Here is a 21191-nt window from a genome sequence, read left to right on the forward strand (position 1 = left end):
TCTCTTATTTGTATATCTTCTATTTTCCTTCCTGTGACAAACTCGGGGTAAGCTTGTTGATGCTGTTCAAAAATCTCCTTCGTTATGACTACCTTATTTAGCTGTATTAAATTGGGTGCTATCCATGCCAGTTTTTTCAATGATTCTATGGTAAAAGATGGGCAGTTACTTAACCCTACCACTTCTTGTTTCACTAGCTGATAAAAGGCGGGTACATTCATTTGGTTTCTTCTCGACACGGCCACTAACAAACCTCGGTATATTCCTAGCAGGATGGCTGGGGTTTCTACCTGACTTATATCAAATAAGGTGTCCAGATCTTTGGAATAGGGTTCATAAATTGGGGTCAACGGGTTCTGTTTCTGTTTGGACATCTGGTCCATAGATGCAGCGTCTCTTTCGGTTTTGTTGCTGCCTTTTATAATAACGGGGTTGACTTCGTAGTCGATCCATTTTGTGTGGGTGTTCTCGTCTTCTCGCCCTTCGGGGTCCTGGTCCCTACTACTTTTTTGTGGGCTTTTGCTGGGGCTATTGCTGTTGGTGCTGGTGCTGTTGGTGCTGTAGGTGCTGTTTGCGCTATGGCCGCTTCTGCCGCTCTGTCCACTATGCCCGCTTTTACCGCTATAACCGCTATACCCACTTCTAGCGCTGTTGGCGCTGGTTCCACTGTTAACTCCATTCTCCTTGTGGCGTTTATTCTTATCAGACTCGGCCAACATGTTGAGCATCTTCTTGGTGTTCACATTGGTCCCATTTTCCACCTTCCTCTTCTTACTCCTGGGGGATTCCTTACTGGTTTGCAACATTTTCGTGTTGGATCTACTTAAGGATGGAGATACCTCCTTCTTATTTGGCCATGAGTTGTTTTCATAGTTTGACGTGAAACAGTCTATGTATTTATTTTCGTAGTTGTCTGCTTGAATGGAATTTTTCTTGCTGTTAAATTCGTGCTCACTTATGATGCACGCATTGTGCTTGAAAAGGGAGCGGAAGTCGTCATAGGTCATGTGGGGGTTATTTTCCCCTGACAGGGGAAATTTGCTTGGCGTGACAACAGGGGCTACATATTTTGGAGGGTTCACATAATTGTTAATAGTAATGCACTTATTACCTATTAAGCTTTCATCGGGATTTATCATATCCATTTCGCACGGCGTTTTGTATTTTTTCAAAGTTGACGGATTATCAATACCAGAATAGTACATTCCTACGTTGCTCTTTTTTGGTGTTTGCCATCCGTTATTCATAAAAGAGGATTCGGTTTTTTCCGCCGTGTTTGTTGTAAAGCGACCATTCGTGTTTGTGTTGTCCCGACTGTTCGTTTTGTCTCCTCCCCCATCTGTGCATTCATTTTTGTAAATTCCTTCCATTTTCTGCATATTGCTGTGATCATCTCCCGTTTTTGCAATGTCCTTTTTGACTCGCTTAATTTTAGTGACCGATCTGTTATCCCCTTCTTCGATGTTAGAACTTCTGCACTTTTTTCTGTTTGTTTGTTTTTTACTTGGGCTATTCTCCGCCTCGTTCTTCTCCATGTTGAAGTTCTTCATGTTGAAATTCCCCATGCCCATGCTTTTTTTCGTCCGATCAAAGACCCTAGGAGTCAGGCTATCCTCATCAATGATGTCTCCTTCGTAATCCATTTTAAAATGACTTTAACTGTGTGGAGATAATGCGGTGTTTTTGTTATGGCTACAGTTTTGCTCTGACCAAGTGGGCGAGCCGTATGGAAAGTGGGTCTCTTGACCATCACCGCGCGAAGAGACACACAGGACAAAGATGCAGAGAGCGAAGATTCACCCTTGGGCGCGCGTATTTTTTCCCCCCCTTTGCGCAATTCTCCGTGGTACCTTTTGTGTTACTTGTTAGGAAAACGAATTCTGTGCACAGGTCCTGTGCAATTTTTTGGGCACATTTTTTCTGAGTAAGCCCAGCGCGGGAAAAATACGCGGAACTGGTACGTAAACTACGCCGTGTGCAACTGTATATGCTACGTTTGCGGCTCGAAAAATTTATACACTCACAGGCGTGCGTAAATGCCAATATATTTTACAAGCAGGCGAAAAAAATGTAATAACTTACCGTGCGCATTTTTTGTTTTATCTTTTTTAAAGATGATTTAAAAAAAAAGAAAAAAAAAGCATATTTTCATTTTTTTTGCTAAAATATGTGAACATGCAAACGCGGAGAAGTATTGAACATTTTAACGATAATATTGTATTATTGTTTTTTATTTTATTCTTTTTTTTTCCCGCTTGGCAACTTGCTACTAAGGAAGCATGCGTGAAGGTTAAACCCTGCGAGTAATATTCCACGATTTACATTTCGCAGTTAGCGCCCCAGAAAAATGTGCTTATTGTGTATCTGTCCGTACCTATGTGCGTAGCGCGTGTATTTCAACAAAAAACGTGAGCGCGAAAAGCTTTTATTTTGTTACTTCTCCCTTACACGAAAAAAAAAAATATATATACATAGATACATATATATATATATATGATACGTTTTATGCGCGCATGGGTAGTATTTTTTTTTTTTAGTGAATGTATTTTGCGTTCACACGCTAAGAAAAAAAAAAGGTACACCTCACATGTGCGCAATTTAACATGCAATAAACACCTACACATATGCCAATGTGCATGCGTGCGCTTCTCAGCGTTATGTGCAGTTAGAAGAGGCTTTACATTAGTGATATTGTGCAAAAATGGAAGGTACGCTTAGGAGAACTCATCATTTATAAATTGTGCTTATGCCTTTAGCTGCTGGGAATGGCCTACCGAATAGGCGTAAGGTTTCTTTTAAAGGATGGGGAGTGGGGGTTAATTTTTTTACCCCTTTTGCACGTCTGCCCTTTTACGCGTTCGTGCTTCGCTTAAAGAGTGTTCAATGGAAGAGAGAGAGAAAGAGAGAGGGAGGTGGAAACGAAGTCCTTTTTGTTGAAGGGAAATGGACGTTCCGAGCAGGGTGCTTAAAAATGTGTTCGAATTTTTTAGGCGCTTTACTTTTTTTTTTTTTTCATGCGCGCGAAATTTTACATAAATGCCAGAGGAAAAATGTCTGGGAAGATTTTCTCAACCGGTAAGGAGATACGAAAAATTACCCGGGGGAAGTTACGCGAGGTAGGGATGCGAATGATGGCCTCCCGGGAATCGCTTGGAAAATCATCGCCCTTGGAAAAATAAATCGTTCCTGCTTGCCTTTTTGATATCCCCCGACCCGCGCCGTTGCCGCATGTGTACATTTATTTTCGCAAATGACAGATCACAGATAGCGAATTTGCACAATTGGCAAGTCTGGGAATGACACATTTACGATTGAGAGGTTTACCGTTGACAAGTAATAAATTGGCCGCGTTACTTCTCCACGTCGGGAGTGCCTTAGCCCCACCCGCATCCACCACAGTTGCACTACATTTCTTTTCCCATTTTTTCCCATAGAAACGCGATACAAAAAGGGAACCGCGCAAAATTGCAAAAAGGAAAAGCCATAATTTGTATGAACAACTGAAAGGAAGTTTCTCTTTATTGCCTGCTTCATAACATCACCACCATGGAGCATTTAAAGATGAGAAGTTTCACATTAAACCGTTATAGTATTTCCTTATAAGTATAAAAACACATAATGGCAATCGGAATACAGTTTTGATGTCTCCGTTCCTCGCGAACTTATCATTTTCCCTCTCTCTCGTTTTGTTTTCCCGTTTTCCTTTTTTAATCTTCTCCTTTCATTTTGCCCTATCATCCTGTTTGTTTTCCGTTTTTTTTTTTTTTTTTAAAACGCTCCAATGGTGAATATCCGAATTTGACACGAAAAAAATATAAAATCAATGAGAAAAAAAAAAAAAAAACAAAAAAAATAATAATAACATTATCGTTATCATTGGCATTGTTACATTTACGCCAATCGTAAGTACAAATAATTCACATAAATTCGGAATCCCCCAAGCAGTTGCAATATTTTTTGACACCTCTAATTTATTCTGTTCATTTTACGAAACTCCCTCCTTTTCATGGCGTCAAGTAGCCATAGGGACTGCGTTATTTAGCAGTACAAGATATTTCGATGGCAAGTAAAAGCACGTACAGGCATATGCATAAGAGAGAACTGTAAGCCTCTTTCTACCTCTCGTCATCCATCACAAGGCCCAAAGGTCATTCATGCGATGGCACATGCGTTTACGTATGTGCAATTATATACGTAGACGACTGCTTTGCCCCCTCCTATGCCCCTCCGCTCATCAGTGCCTGCGCCTGCGCCTTTGTTTCAGTTTTTATTTTTGTAAGCATTTGAATTGAAAATTTTTGTCTTCACCTTGTCTTCGCTTTGCCCAATTTTTTACCCCTTTTGCTGGCCATTTTCGCACGTTTTTTTTTTTTTTTTTTATCCTACGAAACGAATTGTATAGTGCTCAACACACGTGCACTAGACGGACGTACATTTTAGCTCCTCTTGGGAAGCAAAAACAGGAGGCATGTAATGTTCGACGCCTTTGCGACTTCTCACGCGTTAATATCACTGCGGATTAGGCGCCCCCTATGAACCCCTGTACTCCACATGTCTAGATGTACAGAAGCGCAAACACCTTCGTATGTGTTCCCTAGCCATACAGAGTAGCAAATAAGGAGAGACTGCATCGCACGTCTTGAGGCACGCACGTCTTGATGCATGGGTATGTGGGTGTGCTGCGTGGAGGTGTAAACCGCAAAGGTGACGAAGCCGCAAAGGTGTGAAAAAGCCGCAAAGGTATGAAAAAGCCGCAAAGGTGTGAAAAAGCTGCAAAGGTGTGAAAAAGCCGCAAAGGTGTGAAAAAGCCGCAAAGGTGTGAAAAAGCCGCAAAGGTGTGAAGAAGCCGCAAAGATGAAATGTGAAGAGGCCAAATGTGAAGAGACTAAGGAAGGAGCTTCCACGTCGCTTCCCCACCTCATCGCGCAGCTTTACATTAGACGCCATTTCTTTTGAATACAATTTTGTAGCCTCCAAAAAGTATGTGATTCATTTATTTTAAGTTTGCTTTCGCATAATTAGAGCTTTTTTTTTTTTGTTTTTCCCATTGCACGCTTGATAATTTTTTGTATTTTTTTTTTCTCCTTCCCATCTGCAAAAGCATAAATGAATATTTTTATCTTAAATGACAAGTTCAAATTGTTTTAAGAATGAAACGAAAAAATTTCAAGAATCAGTTGGGCAGTTGGGGGGGGAGAGCTATGATTGCGACGTCATAGAAATTATAAGCTTAAATGAGAACGAGCCTACGTGCAACACGGTGTCAACATTTGGTAACCCTGGGGGACTGCGTCCTGGAAAGAGTAACTACGGCATGCCGATGGAGGGATGCAGTGACAGTAAGTGATTCAACTGAGGTGAAAGAGAGATCTATACTGTTGTGCCTTTTCTCGCTCGCAAAATTGCAGTGTTTTTGTTTATTTCCATTGTCCGATTGATGTTGGTTCTCTTTTGTTATGCCCTTCCAACACCGACATACACGCATACCCACATAGACCGAAAGCGACATACACGCACACTCTCAAGATGATTATTCAAACCACTCGCTCCTTTCCACCCTCTCAGTCGAAATTATAGAGGACATAGACTTGTACAACTACGAGCAAATAAAGTTGGCCAAGATAAAAGAATTCGAGGCGTCCAACAGGAGAGGCGAGTTTATAAGAGACAAAGGAGTCTTCTTTGAGTACTATTTAGGGTGCATAGAAACGGACTCCATCATCCTGTCGAGCGAAATATGCGACGTGAAGAGTGACAAAGATATTGAGATCAGCTACGAGATAACACCCAAATCGACAAAGCGGTCTTATTCCCCCATGTATATGCTAAAGGTGAATAAAAATTATGTCATGTCTAATGATTATATTAAAGTGATAGGGAGAAACATTCCCACTAATAATAAAAAAGTAAAAAAAAAAAAAGTGTTAACAAAGAAAGGAAGAAACAATTCTCCAGTATGCAATGAGGAATATACTGAAGTTCAATTTGACACCAATAAAATTCTATCGGCAGACAAAAAGTTCATAGAATTTGATAAGTACAAGAGTGAAATTTTAAAAGATATTAACGAGGGGTACCCATGTATAAGAATGAAACATAGTAATACTAATCGAGACATCTCCAAAATTAAGAGCAATTTGTCCAAAACGTTATGTGTACTGCTAGTTTTGAATGCAATCCGAATCGAAATTATGTTAGAAAAAGTTTCCTTAGGTGACTTAAAATTTGGGGGGAGTTTAAGAACTTTTATTCATGTCATTTTATACCCTGATTCTTTTAAAATTGACTCGCATAAATTTCATGAGTATAATTCTTTGATTAAATACAGTGTCGATAGTTTATTTAAGGAGCTTAGAATCACGCCCCTTCGACTAGCCAAAAATGTAGATATGGATTCCTTTGAATCTGCTCATATTAGGATAAATAGGGATAGTTTGTTGTCATCTTCTAACAGTGCTCTTAAGAGCAACTCATCCATGTGTGGCAAGAAGGACCGGGATGGGGACACCTCCTTCGGTTTCAGCACCCCCTACAAGGCGCTGGGCGGATCCAGGAGTTCTGTCCTAGGTAGGACACCAAGAGAATGAGAAAATGCAAAAAAGAGTGCAAAAAGAGAGCAAGAAGAGAACAAAAATGGCGCAAAAACAGCGGAAAGGAGAGCGCGAAAAATGTGCGAAAAAGGAACCCATTGTAGTGGCTCCCCTCAGGGATGCAGAATTTACCTCGCAGAGGGGCCTGCTTCTGTCTGGAGTCATACTCGTCGAAAATCGTTTGACAGGTAGAGGCGTCACCGCAACGGTGTTGACAGCTTTCACCTAGCCTTAATGCGCCCCACCCCATCGTTAGACCCGGGCACCCTCAGCGTGACCAAGGAGGAAGACGAAATCATAGACTCCCTTAGCGAAAACGAGATGGAGGAAAACAACGAAGAAGCAACGAACATGGTTTTTGTGGAAGAGAAATATCGAGGAGGGTACTTGCTGGAAGAGTTCGAGGAAATTCACCCAGACAAGTTTTACTTCAAACCGACGCTGAAAACGTACCAGGCGGAAGGAGTGTGGTGGATGTACACAAAGGAAAACCCCCCCGAATATTTCAAAGAGAAAGTAAAAAAAAACGAGGACATAAAAGAAATCGTCATTGATGAAGTTGTCAAGGATAACCCTCATTTTGAAGGCCTGGCAAAGAAGAGGACGCGGGTGCTTTCCATAACAAGTGCGAAGTTCGCCATGAAGGCGGCTCTCACGGAGGGCGCTCTGTCCAAGTGTAAGGTCGAATCGGGAGGAAGCACACCTCAGTGTAATGTCGAACGGGGAGGAAGCACCCCTCAGTATAAGGTCGAACAGGGTGGAAACTTCCCCGAGTGTAAGGCCGAACCGGTGGGGACGCCGCCCCAACGGGAGCCGAAACAAAGCGACTTAGCCATCAAGCGAGAGAAAGCCAAGTCGGGTGGCCAAAGGGAAGACAACGGCGGTGAAGACAACGGCGGTGAAGACAATGGCGGCAAAGAGAATGACAACGAGGACGACAACGAGGACGACAACGACGACGACATTCGGAACAAACAACCGCTTAATCCCCTGTGGGAGGAACACGCGTTTATCCCCAACATAAAAATTTACGAGAAGGACAACCTGGTGTGCGTGCTAAAATATTTCTATGTAAACAAATTAACGGGGTGCTTTTCGCTGACTTACCCGCAGTATGTGCCCCCATTCAGGGGGGGAATTCTAGCAGATGAAATGGGGTTAGGCAAAACCATACAAAGTATCGGATTAATAGCGCACGATGTGTGCCACAACAAATTGCATCTCCAAAATAGTAACAATCAAAATAAGAACAACATTACTTACTTGATAGAGAATACAATCAAAGGATTTAATTTTAAAAAAGGAGGCACCTTAATTATTGCCCCCTTAGCTCTGATTTATCAATGGAAACAAGAAATCGACAAACACACAAAGGAGGGCTTCCTCACCACCTACATTTACTACGGTACATCGAAAGATGTCACCAGCGAAAAGTTGTCTAAGTATTTCGTCGTGCTGACCACGTATTCTACCCTAGTCTCTGAGTATAAAAACACGCTAAGTAAGAGAGGAAATAATGGGAATAAGGGGGAGGATAAGACCCCTGGGGGAGAGGACGAGCATATTGGGAAGAGTAAGCGCGAACATGGGGATGTGGGATTCATGAAAGGGAGGTCAAAAGAGGACAAAGTCAAAAGTGGGCTTGCCAAGGGTGCGGTTCCCAAGCGTGGCGCAGAAGGCATCAGCCCGAAAAGGAGTCCACAAAGTGGAACAAGTAATGACAGCCCAAAAATAAACAACTTTTTCAAGAAGACTGTTCTGGGAACAAAGATGGAGATAGCGATGGGGACGACGACGCCCATGACGAGTAATAGCACGGTGAAATCAACTGACGATAGGAAGAACACAAAACAGGGAAACCCGAAGAAAGAGTGTCCCTTGTATAAAATAACCTGGAGAAGAATCATAATTGATGAAGCACATGTGATAAAAAATAAGAACTCCATTCAGTCCATTGCTGTGTGGAAATTGCGAGGAGAAAGAAACTGGTGCTTGACGGGAACGCCTATACAAAACTCGATATTTGACATCTTCCCACTCTTCCGATTTTTAGGAATCAAACCATATGGCACCATTGAATGGTGGAATAAAGAAATTATAGACTATGTAAATAAAAACAAATTGAACTTAGCCCTCGATGTAGTAAGGAAAATATCATCTCCCATTTTGTTGAGGAGAACAAAAAAGTCAAGGACAAAAGATGGAGACTATATTATATCTCTGCCGAAAAAAAATGTGCATCTTATGAAGCTGAAGTTTTCCATGGAGGAAGAAGATTTTTACCGGGCGATATTTTACCGAAGCAAAACCAAATTTGACACATATATGCATGATGGGAATGTGTTAAGTCATTACTCCCACGTTTTGCAGTTGCTGATGAGGTTAAGACAATGCTGCTCGCACCCTCTGCTTTTGTTCTCTAAGCCTTTTTTCGAGGAATGGAATCGGGAGGACATAAACAATGCACTTCATAAAAAGAACGACGATGAGTGGAAAGGGGGAAACGAAGGAGGCAGTGATTTCCTCCCCGCAAATGGAAGCGCTGGGAAAGGGACTCCGTTTAGCAGTTCCTACCGTAAAGACATAACCGATGAGCCAACGAATCGAGGGGACGATCTCATATACAACTTCATGCTAGGGGCGACGCATTCAAATCATCTGGACGATGATTACGTCCAAATGATAGACCTGCTAAAAGGAGGAAACGCAATTCAGTGCGTAATCTGCTTAGAAGACGCTGTGTACCCACTAATTAGCAAATGCATGCATATCATGTGCAAAAAATGTGCAGACAATTATTTTCATTTAACCCAAATAGCCGATAAAAAGTGTCCAGAGTGCAATGAGTACATAAGCTTAAAATCGTTGAAAACGTTACAGGAGAATAAGTCGCCTCTAGACGAACTGCTAAAAAAAATGAAAAAGGAAAATTTCGTGTATTCCACCAAATTGAAGCAACTATTTGATCATATACAAGATGACATGCAAAACGAATTGCACATTGTCGTATTTTCCCAGTGGATTGGATTTCTTAAGATTATCCAAAAATTACTAACCCTACATAATATTCCCAACAAGATTTATGACGGATCTTTAACATATGAAGAAAGAAAGAGTACGCTCCTTTGGTTTAATGTACAAAAAGGGAAAGTGTACCAGCCAGGAATTGGATTTACTAAACCTTCTTCTCCATTTCCTGTAGAAAATTTCTCTGGGAAAGTTCTCTTATGTTCTCTGAAAGCAGGTGGAGTCGGTCTCAACCTTACCGTTTCGTCCAAAGTGTATTTGATGGATTTGTGGTGGAACCCTGCCATCGAAGACCAGGCCTTTGAACGCGTCCACAGAATTGGACAGCTAAAGGACGTCAGCATTTACAAGTTCGTTTTGGAAAAAACAGTGGAGGAAAGAATTCTGCAAATCCATCAGAGCAAGCAGTACACGGCGAACCAAATTTTAGCTCAAGAGGGCAACAGAATTAACACAGAGATGAAATTCGCTCCGCAGAAATTGGGCATGGATGACTTCATCCTCATGTTCAAGGATTGGAATGCGGAAGAGTAGGTCGCCTCGTACGGGCGGGGGCGGAAATAGAGGCCAAAGTAACAAAGGTGCATTCCAAAGTAACAGAGGTTCATGCCAATGTTTTGGACCATTGTACCGAGGGAGATGCACCCCCCATCCCCGTTACACCGCGATGTGCTTCTGGCTACACATAACGCGCCAACGGACGCATCACAAGAAAGAAGAAAAAAAAAAAAAATGAGAAGAAGTTTTGATCGTCACTCCGTTAAGCGTACGCTGTACATGTGGGGTGGTATGGTGGCATGCAATCCCTCCGATGGCGCCCCCCGTTTGGCCATCAGCACGAAATACGGTCACGTGATTAATTCCGTGCCTGGTGTGTTCGAAAAGGCCGGTTTTTTTTTTCCCGTTTGAAAATGGCCATCCGCCCCCAATTTTCTGAAATATATTTTTTACAGTCGGAGTAAACCCAGGGGACGGTTGCGCGGTTTGGCTGCCCGGAACGGCCGTCTATGTGCTTTTTTAATTTTACCTTTTAATTTTTGAATCCTTAATTTTTAAATTTGGAAGCCTTTTTTGTGTCATCCCGATTCGTGTGGAGCCAACTACCCACGTCATAAACTCTCGTTTGTGCAACAGCCATTTTGGCACTTCCCCGTTTGTAAGTGTATAATTATAAAGACTTAAGGCACCGCGAGAAACAGCGCGCGCCAAGCACGCAGAGGCTTTCACATGCCTCTCGCATCTGAGCGAATTTGCTGAAAGAAATACACAACTGAGAGAACTTCATCAAAGGACGAAAAATGAACAAGAATGCCAAATTGTGAAAGGTCTCCCCACAACAGGTCAATTGGTATCATCTCAGCTTCTGAGGAAGGGTTAAATAGGCGAACTTCCCCGGAGTTCTCGCATTATAAAAAGAAGAAAAAGAAGAAAAAGAGGAAAAAAAAAAAAAAAGGAACTGCGTTGCGCTTCTCCCCAGAAGGGGAACATATTTTTTGCTGCTTCTACCGAGAGGAAGAAAAATCCTCTCTCAATAAGTTCCCCCATTTAATGTGTTTCTTTTCTTTTCTTTTTTTTTTTTTTTTTTGTAACACTGCCCTGTTCCTCACCACCTCGTACCACATCTCATTATGTGTGCGTGATGCTCCTACCTAGATCGCGTAAATGTACAGGCTAGCCAACGGGAAAGTCCTCCTTCGTGTGATTCTTTTCCTGGCCTGTACACATATAACCATTATCGTAAGTTCCCAGGGATGCTACAGTAGAAGCAGCCGTATCGGCACCAGGTTAACCAAGGTGTCCTTCCCCAATGGAGTGAACCTATGGAGACGGCCATATTACTTTGTAAAGCAGAAGAGATGTCCAAAAAATTGCATAAAAAAGATAATCAACAAATTGCACGAGTCAAACACGCAGAGACCAGAAAGGAAGTTGGATTGTTCCGAATTAAACATAAGAAATGATAAGAAATTTGAAAAATATGCAAGAAAACCAGCAAGTCCAATGTCCAACCTGTTTTATTTTTCTCCTTTTAAAAATATCATAAGCAGTTTTGAACCCGTTGACATGGACATCAAAAGGAAGTTAAGGGAAGAAGGATTTCAATATGAAAATGAAAAATCCGATTCGAATATTTTCCCATCCCTAGATGAAATAATAAGAGACGGAGATCCCTCCACCAATATGCATTTTTACAGAAGGAAAAAGTTAAAGAGCCCACTTTATAGGGACCCTAACCGATTTGTTAACGCTAGAAAGTTCATCGAGAATTACAATAAAAGGGCTCCACCAGATAAGCAGATAAATTATGACTTGTTCAAGTGCGACATGTTTTACGTGCACTCGGATGGAACTATAATGAATATCGAGGTAGGCTAGGCGCGCTTGGAAAGAAGGGGAGAATAAAGGGGAAGCATAACACGGGGCCGATAAAGGAAAAGAATGGGAGGGGGACAGACGCCCCAGTGGAGGGTGGCTACATCCGATTAGATGCACGTTGACACATACGCGTGCTAAAGTAGAGACTTCTGAGTAGTCGGTCCTCACCCCATGTAACGCTCCTCTTCGTTCAACTTCAATATGTGATTCCCCTTTCCTTGCAGGAGAACAGACCCCCTTACGACAAGAAGCTAGAGGAGAGCGAGCGAGATAAGGAACCCAGATTCGTCATCATGGCAGCGGTGAGCAGAAAGAGAAACGAAAATGTGCACGATTGTGGAAGAGTGTGCAGTTATAAGCACACCTGTTGTCCTATTTCACACGTCGTCCCAATTAGCGCATATTTCTGCGCTGCATCGAATTAAAAAAAATGTGCTATGTTTTTATTTTTTTCCACTGTGTGTACGATGCTTAACGTCCTGTTCCAGTGCATAATTTTACCCCATCCACATGACTTCCCCTCCCCACCCGAACATTATTTGCAGCCCGGACATGCCAAGGAACGTAACTTAAAGGTATAGCTGGGAGAAGTGGCGTCGGGGGTGGACACGTTGTACAAATGTGCACCATTTTTGTTACCCCTTCAGCGAGACATCATCGCCTCACTACCTCACCCCCAGGTTGGCGACAAATTCCCGATCATCAACGAAGAGCAGAAGAAGCTCCTGTTCGACAACCACTTCGCAAAGCCCAAAAAAATTAGGGACCCTCTGGTCCTCCCGGATGGACGCAAAATTCCCTAAGCTGCAGAAGCCTGTGACTATAACCGGTAGAGAAAGCTACAAATATGAACGACTATGTGTGCTTAGCTAAATGGCACAACTGAGCCAGGTTGCGTTTTTCCTTACCCTCTTCATTGTCCTGTAAGTCCGCATGAATGTGTGTGTTTTTTTTTTTTTAAAGGGCTGCTTCTGAGTGAACAGTTAGGAGGATGAAGTTGAATCGAGGGAAAATGGCAAGTGCAGATTTTTCTGTGCAGGCAAGTGAAAAAAAAATGTTCCATCGTAAGACACAAGAGGAGAAATCTCGCACCAGTTGAGCTTCTCCACAGGGTTAGCAATTATGGTGAACTTCATATTTTCAAGCCACGATCTATGCATGTTACTTAATTTTTTTTGTGCATTTAGGATAGCCATTCCATTATCGTTACTTTTTATTGGATAAAATTCATCTTCCCTGGAAACTTCTAAAGATAAAATCCTTTTGGCATATTTAAAAACATCAAAAATGAAATATTCGTAACAATACAGGGGGGATGAAGAAGTGGCCAAGGGACTCTCCCCATCTTTACCCTCCCCAAAATTGTGGTACTCTTTCGTCCGCACTATTCTATGCAGCTTCATATCGTTGTAAAGTTTACCGTTTACAATCTGCTGTAAGAAAGGTAGAGAAAAAATGTGGTGACAAATGTTGCCATATGTAAAGAGCTCTGGGTTGCTCAAAATGTATTCGTTCATTTCTGTGTATTCACACACGGAGAATTCGTTCTTGATGGTGTTATCGGGTGGCTCTTCTTTTCTTGGTCGCTTTAGACAAAAGATACCCATTGATCCCACATCCTCCATTTTAACCGCCTTATTAGCAATGTCGCAATTGAAAAGGGAACAGAAACCAATTAAGACGGGGTCTGATATTTTATTTAACACGTTATCAATACTTACAATTTGGACATATTTTATGTTTTTTCGGACCATATCGTCAATTATTTCGTTCTTACCGAGGGCATTGAAGAGGGCTCCATTCCCCCCGGGGGATGTCAGGAACGTATTCTGATTGGACAGCACAACATTGAAGTTAAAATCGGTGGCATAATTATTGCTCTGCTTAAAAAATTTTATATTTTCCTTTTTTAATCCGAAAAAATTTTTCTCTTCCAAAAATTGAACCGTTTCGTCGTGCGTGTACTCGGACGTCATTACGTAGACGTAGATGGTAGCTCTGTTGACGGTTTTACTTTTGGGGCGCGGATCCTCCCCTCTTGCACTTGAGCCGTTGGCGCAACCCATGGTACCTTTCCCATCGACATGATCATGGCCTCCCAGAGCCGTGTCAACTGCTACGGTGTACTCTTCCAAAAATTTCACTTTCTCAAAATAAAATTGGAAAAATGTCTTCTTCAGAACTGGCGTAATTTCTAGTAACCCCTTTGGTTTGCTGAAGCCAAGTCGGGACCCCATACCACCAGCTAAGATCAAAACGGCGACTTCACTCCGTTTAATAATTTCCAGACCTATATTTTTTAATTCGTTCATTAAGTCTGCTTTTTTATATGTGTCGATAAATATGCTCCCGTTGGGTGGCTCCTCATTACACTCGTGGATGCTACTGATGTTGATGAGTGGAGGCGCTTCCACCACATATTCTTCCTCCTCCCCCTGGTCTTTCTTTTCCTCTTTTTTTCCATTTTGTGCATTCCGTATTTCGCTCAATTTGTTTAGAAAATCTTCCAAATGGGTTAGGTCAAAATTGGTGAAATTACCTGGGCCAATGCGCTTCACATATTCGCACAGCGGTAACTGCTTTTGTTGCGTAAGTAGCTTAAGAATGTTATCCATCGGGGATTAGGAAGTGCCCAAATGGGGGAAGGTGTCCAGGGGGGAAAAAAGCAACACTTTTTTCACATGTCGCAGGGGACATAGGCGCAGGTAGAGATGCACCTTTGGGAGGGGGCCTCATCGATATAGATACAGAGGAATCACCTCTTCAGTCTACTCATGCGTGATCGCTACGATCGTTATAATAGCTCCGCTCATTTGTTCAAAAGGTTTCTCCCCACACATAGCCATGGCTCACGGTAAGCTGCAACCCTTCGGCAGAGCAGCGAACTTTATGCATCAAAACAAACCCAAGGCTTCTTCCCCTACAAAATGGGGAACACGCAGGAGCCTCTAAACGGGGGCTTTTAACTGAGTATTAGGCAAAAAAAATGAGCGCTTCCTTTCGCACTCTCAATAGGTTAAATTTTGCAACTGCGAGGGGTCCTTTTTTTTTTTTTTTTTTCTTCCTCTCGGATGTGCTTTTCCCACCCCAGCGGGTTGTTCCTTCGTCAAAAGGGGGAAAATTGACTTCCCGAAAAAAAAAAAAAAGCAAAAAAAAAAACCTATGTATCTCTATACATATCTGTACATATCTCTGCCGACATACGACGCTTTAATGTTCACTCTTGGCGGGGTCAAATTAGGGAAAGAATTTTTCTAAAAAATTAAGTGTTTTTGGGAGAATAAAAAAAAGGGCTGAGACGGTCACAAAATGGATAGAGGGAAGGCGGCAAAAAAAAGTTATCTTTGTCTACATATCGTCCATATGCTATAGATGTGTACACATCCATGACGCACACAATTGTGTCGGCACCCACGTGCTCTCATATACGTGTGTTTATACACAACATGTGGCGTCTTAAAAAACGAATGGGTTCATAGAACAGGGGACTGATGGTACGAATAAAATGGAAGGGGGGAGAAACAGCAAGTGGCGAATGGGGAGGGGAGAGTGGAACAAGAAAAGTGAGATTAAAAAAAAAAAAAATTAATTAATTAATAACAACACACGGTGGAAAATATCGAGGTGGAAACGAGGCAAGGACATTTAAAACATGTACACAAGTCAATGCGTAAATATTCATAAAATGCCATAGTGTATTCTTGAAAACGCGTAGGAAAAAAAAGAAAAAAGAAAAATGACTTTTTCATCACTGCGCGCATCAAGGTATGTATTCATGGTACGTGCAAACAGATGTGCTTCGGGCGTAGCTAGCTGTGTGGGGTGGCCACCTTTTCCAAATAGCAGGAGGCTACTCGGGCGCTTCCACCTTCGAATCGGGTGCAATCATCAATCATCACCTCTTGAATCGTTCTCTATGCCAACATGCACAACTGCGCGTCTTGGAAAAAAAAATATAACGTGGCGGTGGTCATCGTCGTGGTTGGTGGGGGAAAAAACAAACCAGAGAAAATTATAGCAAAAAAAAACGGGTGGTGCACCTCCCCGACATAACTCTCCCTATCTCATGTCCACACCCCCCTTGATTCTCCTTTTTCTATATATCTCCCCCCGCCTTGACATTCATATATTCGCAATTAAGACGGAATGTCCAAATCTGGGGACGAGGAGGGAGGGCCCTATCTGCCACTCATTCGTGTCTGGAGAGAAAAAGTGACAGGAGTTTAAGACATCGCCATTTTCTCCACCCGTGATAATGTACGAATCGGACAATGTGGCTGCACCAAAATTCATCTTTTTCTCTGGAACTCCATTCAGAAATTGCCACCTTTTATTAAAAGGTTGGTACTGTTCGACAGAGTCCAAAATGTTGTGTTCGTTGTCAATCCCCCCAACAACATATATCTGATTTAGGTAGTTAAAAGCTGCCCCCGAGCTTCTAGCTTCTAACAGAGCGTACGGAAATTGCTCCCATTTGTTCATCTTCTCATCATAGACTTCGATCGAATTTAGTCTTTCTCCATTGGTTCCACCAATGACATAGATTTTGTTGTCAAAGGCTACACACATGGAGGAAGATCGTGGAGTATTCAATGGGGCAATTTCTACCCAAGCCTTCATCCTATGATCATAGGCTTCCACATTGGGGATAATAGACGACCCATCATACCCACCAATGCAGTAAATTCTTCCGTTGGACGTAACTCCACAATTGTTTCTTCGAGGGATATTCAAGTTACTAGAAACAAACCAAGTGTCTCTTAACCGATCATACACCTCAGTTTCGAAAAGGGCTTTATAATCATAATTATTTCCTCCAAAAACGTATAAAAAATTGTTCAAAACGGCACTTCCGAAATATGCCTTCTTCGTGGACATGGGGGTACACATGCGCCAACACTGTTGGCTGATATCTAACAGCTCCATGGAGTTTAGGTATTCTACCCCATCGAAACCCCCCATGCAGAAAACTAAGGGGAAGGGCAAAAATTTAATACCATAGAATTCTGCCTCTTTTAGCAGGGCCTCACTTTCGCTTAAATCCTTCGGAATGGGAACCGTCAGTGGATTTCTTAAAAAGTTTAATATGATTCTGAATAGCTCGCTATCCCTATCTAGAAATATCCTGCCTTGCTTATCCCTCGTTACGTGGTACCTCCCACTTAGCAATTTTTCTATAAAGGAGTCCTTCTGCTGTGTTAGGGTGTGCCTAGAAGTTTCGAATACGGCCCCCCCGACGTTTATATCAATCATAGTTTCCGTTGCGATGTTAGCATCGACAATTTTTTTCTTATCATTTTCAAAATTTTTATATTCTTGGAAATATTTTTCTTTTTCTAAATAGAGGACTAGCTTTATTTTATCTATTTCTTGTAGAAATCGTAGCCTTTCCTCATCGAATCTTTTTCTGTGTTCTTCTTTTTCTTTCTTAATTTGTTTATACCCATTTGATATATCAATGTCCAGTTTTTTCCTTTCATCATGCAGTTTTTGTTCCTCGATTGACTTTCTATTTTCTATTTCTTTGTAGAGTCTAATTCTTTCCATTTCTAGTTCCTTTTTGTCTTTAAATAGCTTGTCCTTTTCTCTGATGAAATTCATTTGTGTTTTTTTTAGCCAATTAATAAACGTGATTCTGAGATCCCCCACCATGTTTTCGAAGTCACTTGAGTCACTCAACTCCGTCTCGATTATTTTCTTCTCATACGTATCATTAATATTATTAGTATTGCTAAATTTTTTACGGTTATTCATTTCGTTATCTTCATTTGCATTTATCGGAGAGGAGGAATCCATGAAGCCCTCCTTCTTGTTGCTGGTGTTTATTGGCGGGTTGTTACTGCCCAGGTTGTTTTCCATTAAATTCATGTCTTTACCTTTTGAGATAAATAACGACTCACTTTTATTTAATAATTTATTTAAATATTTATTCCCAAGGTTTTCTTTCGACAAATTGTTAAAATTTTTGGATAAATTACTTGGCAAAAAATCCTTCTTCGAATCAAAGTTGGAGTCTAAAACGCTCAAGTCGATGGATTCCAAAAAACTATCTTTCATATTTGCAAAGCTGCTACTGTTTAGAATGAAGCTGTTATTCTCCATCTTTTCATTTTTGTCGCTTGTCAAATTCATGAACGAGTTGGATTCATTTTCGCTGCTGCTGACACTTTTATCGTCGCTGTTGCTGTTGGCCCCAGATTCCCTTTCGTACGTGACGGAGAAGTTGGAAATGCTGTTGGATTTTATTTTTTCACCCTCCATTGTTTATTTCGCTTGGTGGTTTTCATGCGTGAAGATTCATCTGTTCCTTGGATGGGGGTATATTTGCAACGTCTACTTTTGCAAGGGTCGCCAAGCAGGTGCAGCCAATATGGGCATTGAAGTGGGTTCACAAATGGGTTTCCAAATAGGTACACTAATTGGTGAACAAATAGAAATGCGAAAAATAAACGCGAACGGAGTAACCGCTTTACTCTGACATGGGCTAGCAACGTTTCACAATTCTTTTGCTTCCGTTTGGACAATCACGTAGACAAGGGCGGGAAAGCACCTAACCTACGCACTTTAGGAAAAATGAAAAACGCAACGGATGGAATGTCAAATTGTGGGACAAGTCATGGGCATATTCTAAGCAGTAGAGACACGAAAACGACATAATACAATCGGTAGGGGACGCACGAACATGTAGATATAAGCAGGGGACAAAATGAAGAACTTTGCCCACACGCTTTATGCATCAAATAGTTAACTTTGGCAGATTACAAAGAATCTACAATAAATTCGTTGCTACAAAACATATCTCGTTTTTACGCATTTATAAAAAATAAAGAAACAAGTGGCGAACGAAAAAGGAAAAATATATGAAATGGGATATATATATAATGTTATATACATATACATGCACTTATATGTATAGTCATGCCACTTAAACAATATCTTTTTAAAACAGAAGAGGGGGTAATAAAGAAGGCTTTTCAAAACATTATCCGTGATGTAGCATTAATTAACGTTTTTTCTTATGTAATTTTTTTGTAAATATTGTTATTTTGTAGATTATCCTTTTATCATAGAATTATTTTATAAAAAATTAAGTTAAATGCAAAAATGGAAAGTACATACGTACGGCCCTCTCTCCTGCAAAGGAAAATTATCTTGTGGCGACGGGGGTATTTTTATATTTAATTTAATCACCAATTGGGATATATACACAAAAAAAGAGAATGGAAATTGGGGACGTTACAAATTATGCATACAAATATGCATATTGGGCATATAACGATCACTGGGCAAACGTGAACCCGCTGTATTTTTATGACGAACAAAAAATCTGTTCAACGTTAGCATGTAATTGCCACTTGGCCTAATGATCACGTCAATGTTGTGGAAAAACAAAACTCTAAAAAAATATTGCCATTTAATTTTATGCAAAATCGCGATGAATGGCACAATCGATGTTTTACGCGAAATGTCCTTGCAGGCCCCCCTATTAAATTCTAATCGTGTTTTTTCCTTCTTTACTCTGAAAAGAAGGAAGTTATATAAATATATATATATAGTTGGAAAGTACGCCTTTTTGAAACCTTGCGTTTTTTGAGAATTTACGCATAACAACGGTTTTTCCGCATTCGCTCTGATCACTTCCGTTTGTCTTCGATTTGCCACTTCGTCTTCGCCTTATTCTTTTTTTCCACTTCGAATTTTTATTTTTCAATTTATTGCCATTTCCTCCCTTCTTATCCTACCTTGCAATACTTTTTTAACCAAAACAGTTCTTTCCAGTTAGCTATTTTCAATTTATGTGGCTAACAAATTATAAATTCTTCAGGAAATTTTTGTAAGTACGAAAAAAAAAAAAAAAAAGTGTTAAAAATGAGGTAGCAAAAGCATATACTAATTATGCATAAGTGTAGGCATAAACGCAAGTATAATTGTGTGAATAAAAGTATGGCCAAATCTGCGCATAGAAGCGCATGTACATATGCGGTCTGCGTGATGTACCTGGGGGCAGGCGCAATTGGTCGCTCCCTGATTTTCCCATTTTATTCACCACTAATATGCAATACGCCCAAAAGGCATACGCGCGAAACTTTTACTCCTAACGAAACAACACATACATGTTTGCGCAACTTCCCAAAGGCGGAAAAACACGCTTCATCCGTAATGATAGTGAAATTTCCAGCGAAGAAAGGAGCAAATATTCTGTACGTATCATTTGTTCCCCGAGCGGAAAACTGGTTGCAATAATTACAGCCATTACGGGAAGCCAGTACAGTGCAGAAATATGCACGCAAGTGACACAACCGTTGGGCGGTGTGTATATTACGTATACACGCAATTTAAAAAAAAAAAAATTGCACACACATCATTTGCTAGTGGAAGTATTACTTTTAAAAAATTTTACAATACTGTAAAATGCCCCTGCCTAATTGTTCTATTTTTTCCTTTGTTCTTTCTCAAAGGCGAACGTTTTAATGAAATTTGTTTATTTCAAATTTGCCACTCTTTGGAAAGAAAAAAAAAAAGACAACTTCTTTAAGGATGAAATTGTTCTGGGTGACCCAAAAGGGGCAGGGCGCCTCACATTAAACATTCGCAGGGCTGGACGAGGAACGCACTTGTTTAGTGGCATTTTCCTGCGACATGCGACAAATCGGGGGAAGGAACCATGTACTCGTTGACCGTTGCAGGTTGCTCATGCTTCCCAAGAGCTACAACAGAAGGTAGGGGAAAAAAATAACTTATCTGTCGAAGAAGCTATCTCTGAACGGCTGAACCATTCCTCATCATGTGAAAATTACAAAACAGAAAGTCTTAACGACTTTTTTAAAACTGAAATGTGTGTGCCGATAGAGTAGCCCTTTTAATTTGGCGCAAATGGCACAAAAAATTGGAGAATACTCAAAAAGGGTTTGAAAAACCTTATGCGAAGCTGGCCGGTCAACAAACGTCATGTAGATATGCTTTACCTTCCGACTATTCTGTTTCACACGACAAAGCTATGCGACACAACCTTGGATAATGGTGTGTAGGTAAGGAATCCAAAAAGCTGTAGATTACAAATTATACACTCCACTTCTACAAAAAGGATAGGCGAAGCATACCTGTTAAAATGTTCGTCGAAATTTTAACCGAACCTTTGGGTGACTCTGTATCAACACGCAAGCTTATTCGATGCACATTTAACTTTTAAGATAATGT

At 41.0% G+C, this 21191-nt stretch overlaps 5 protein-coding genes across 5 annotated transcripts in view; 2 read left to right on the forward strand and 3 right to left on the reverse strand.

Moving 5' to 3' along the window:
• The window catches only part of C922_01919 (hypothetical protein), a gene marked incomplete at both ends in the record, with an annotated part of 3437 nt that extends 1794 nt beyond the window's left edge, over positions 1-1643 (reverse strand). Inside the window, one exon of the mRNA XM_008817518.1 lies at positions 43-1643. Coding sequence (XP_008815740.1) covers positions 43-1643 — 1601 coding nt within the window. The remainder of the gene's footprint in view (positions 1-42) is intronic.
• Positions 1644-5125: 3482 nt separating this feature from the next.
• C922_01920 (hypothetical protein) lies at positions 5126-10151 on the forward strand (the record flags this gene model as incomplete). The annotated part of the gene is made up of 3 exons (XM_008817519.1): positions 5126-5339; positions 5566-6567; positions 6847-10151. 3 exons carry the CDS (start codon positions 5126-5128, stop codon positions 10149-10151), a joined length of 4521 nt encoding a protein of 1506 aa, XP_008815741.1.
• Positions 10152-11279: 1128 nt separating this feature from the next.
• Positions 11280-12796, forward strand: C922_01921 (hypothetical protein; the record flags this gene model as incomplete). Its single annotated transcript, XM_008817520.1, has 4 exons — positions 11280-11984; positions 12218-12295; positions 12539-12568; positions 12674-12796. 4 exons carry the CDS (start codon positions 11280-11282, stop codon positions 12794-12796), a joined length of 936 nt encoding a protein of 311 aa, XP_008815742.1.
• A 180-nt stretch (positions 12797-12976) lies between these two features.
• On the reverse strand, positions 12977-14608 carry C922_01922 (hypothetical protein; the record flags this gene model as incomplete). The annotated part of the gene is made up of 1 exon (XM_008817521.1): positions 12977-14608. The coding sequence occupies one exon, from the start codon at positions 14606-14608 to the stop codon at positions 12977-12979; it is 1632 nt and encodes a 543-aa protein (XP_008815743.1).
• A 1507-nt stretch (positions 14609-16115) lies between these two features.
• Positions 16116-18254, reverse strand: C922_01923 (hypothetical protein; the record flags this gene model as incomplete). The annotated part of the gene is made up of 1 exon (XM_008817522.1): positions 16116-18254. One exon carries the CDS (start codon positions 18252-18254, stop codon positions 16116-16118), a length of 2139 nt encoding a protein of 712 aa, XP_008815744.1.
• Between the last annotated feature and the right edge of the window lie 2937 nt (positions 18255-21191).

This window comes from Plasmodium inui (assembly GCF_000524495.1).
Source record: "Plasmodium inui San Antonio 1 unplaced genomic scaffold supercont1.6, whole genome shotgun sequence".
NCBI lineage: Eukaryota > Apicomplexa > Aconoidasida > Haemosporida > Plasmodiidae > Plasmodium > Plasmodium inui.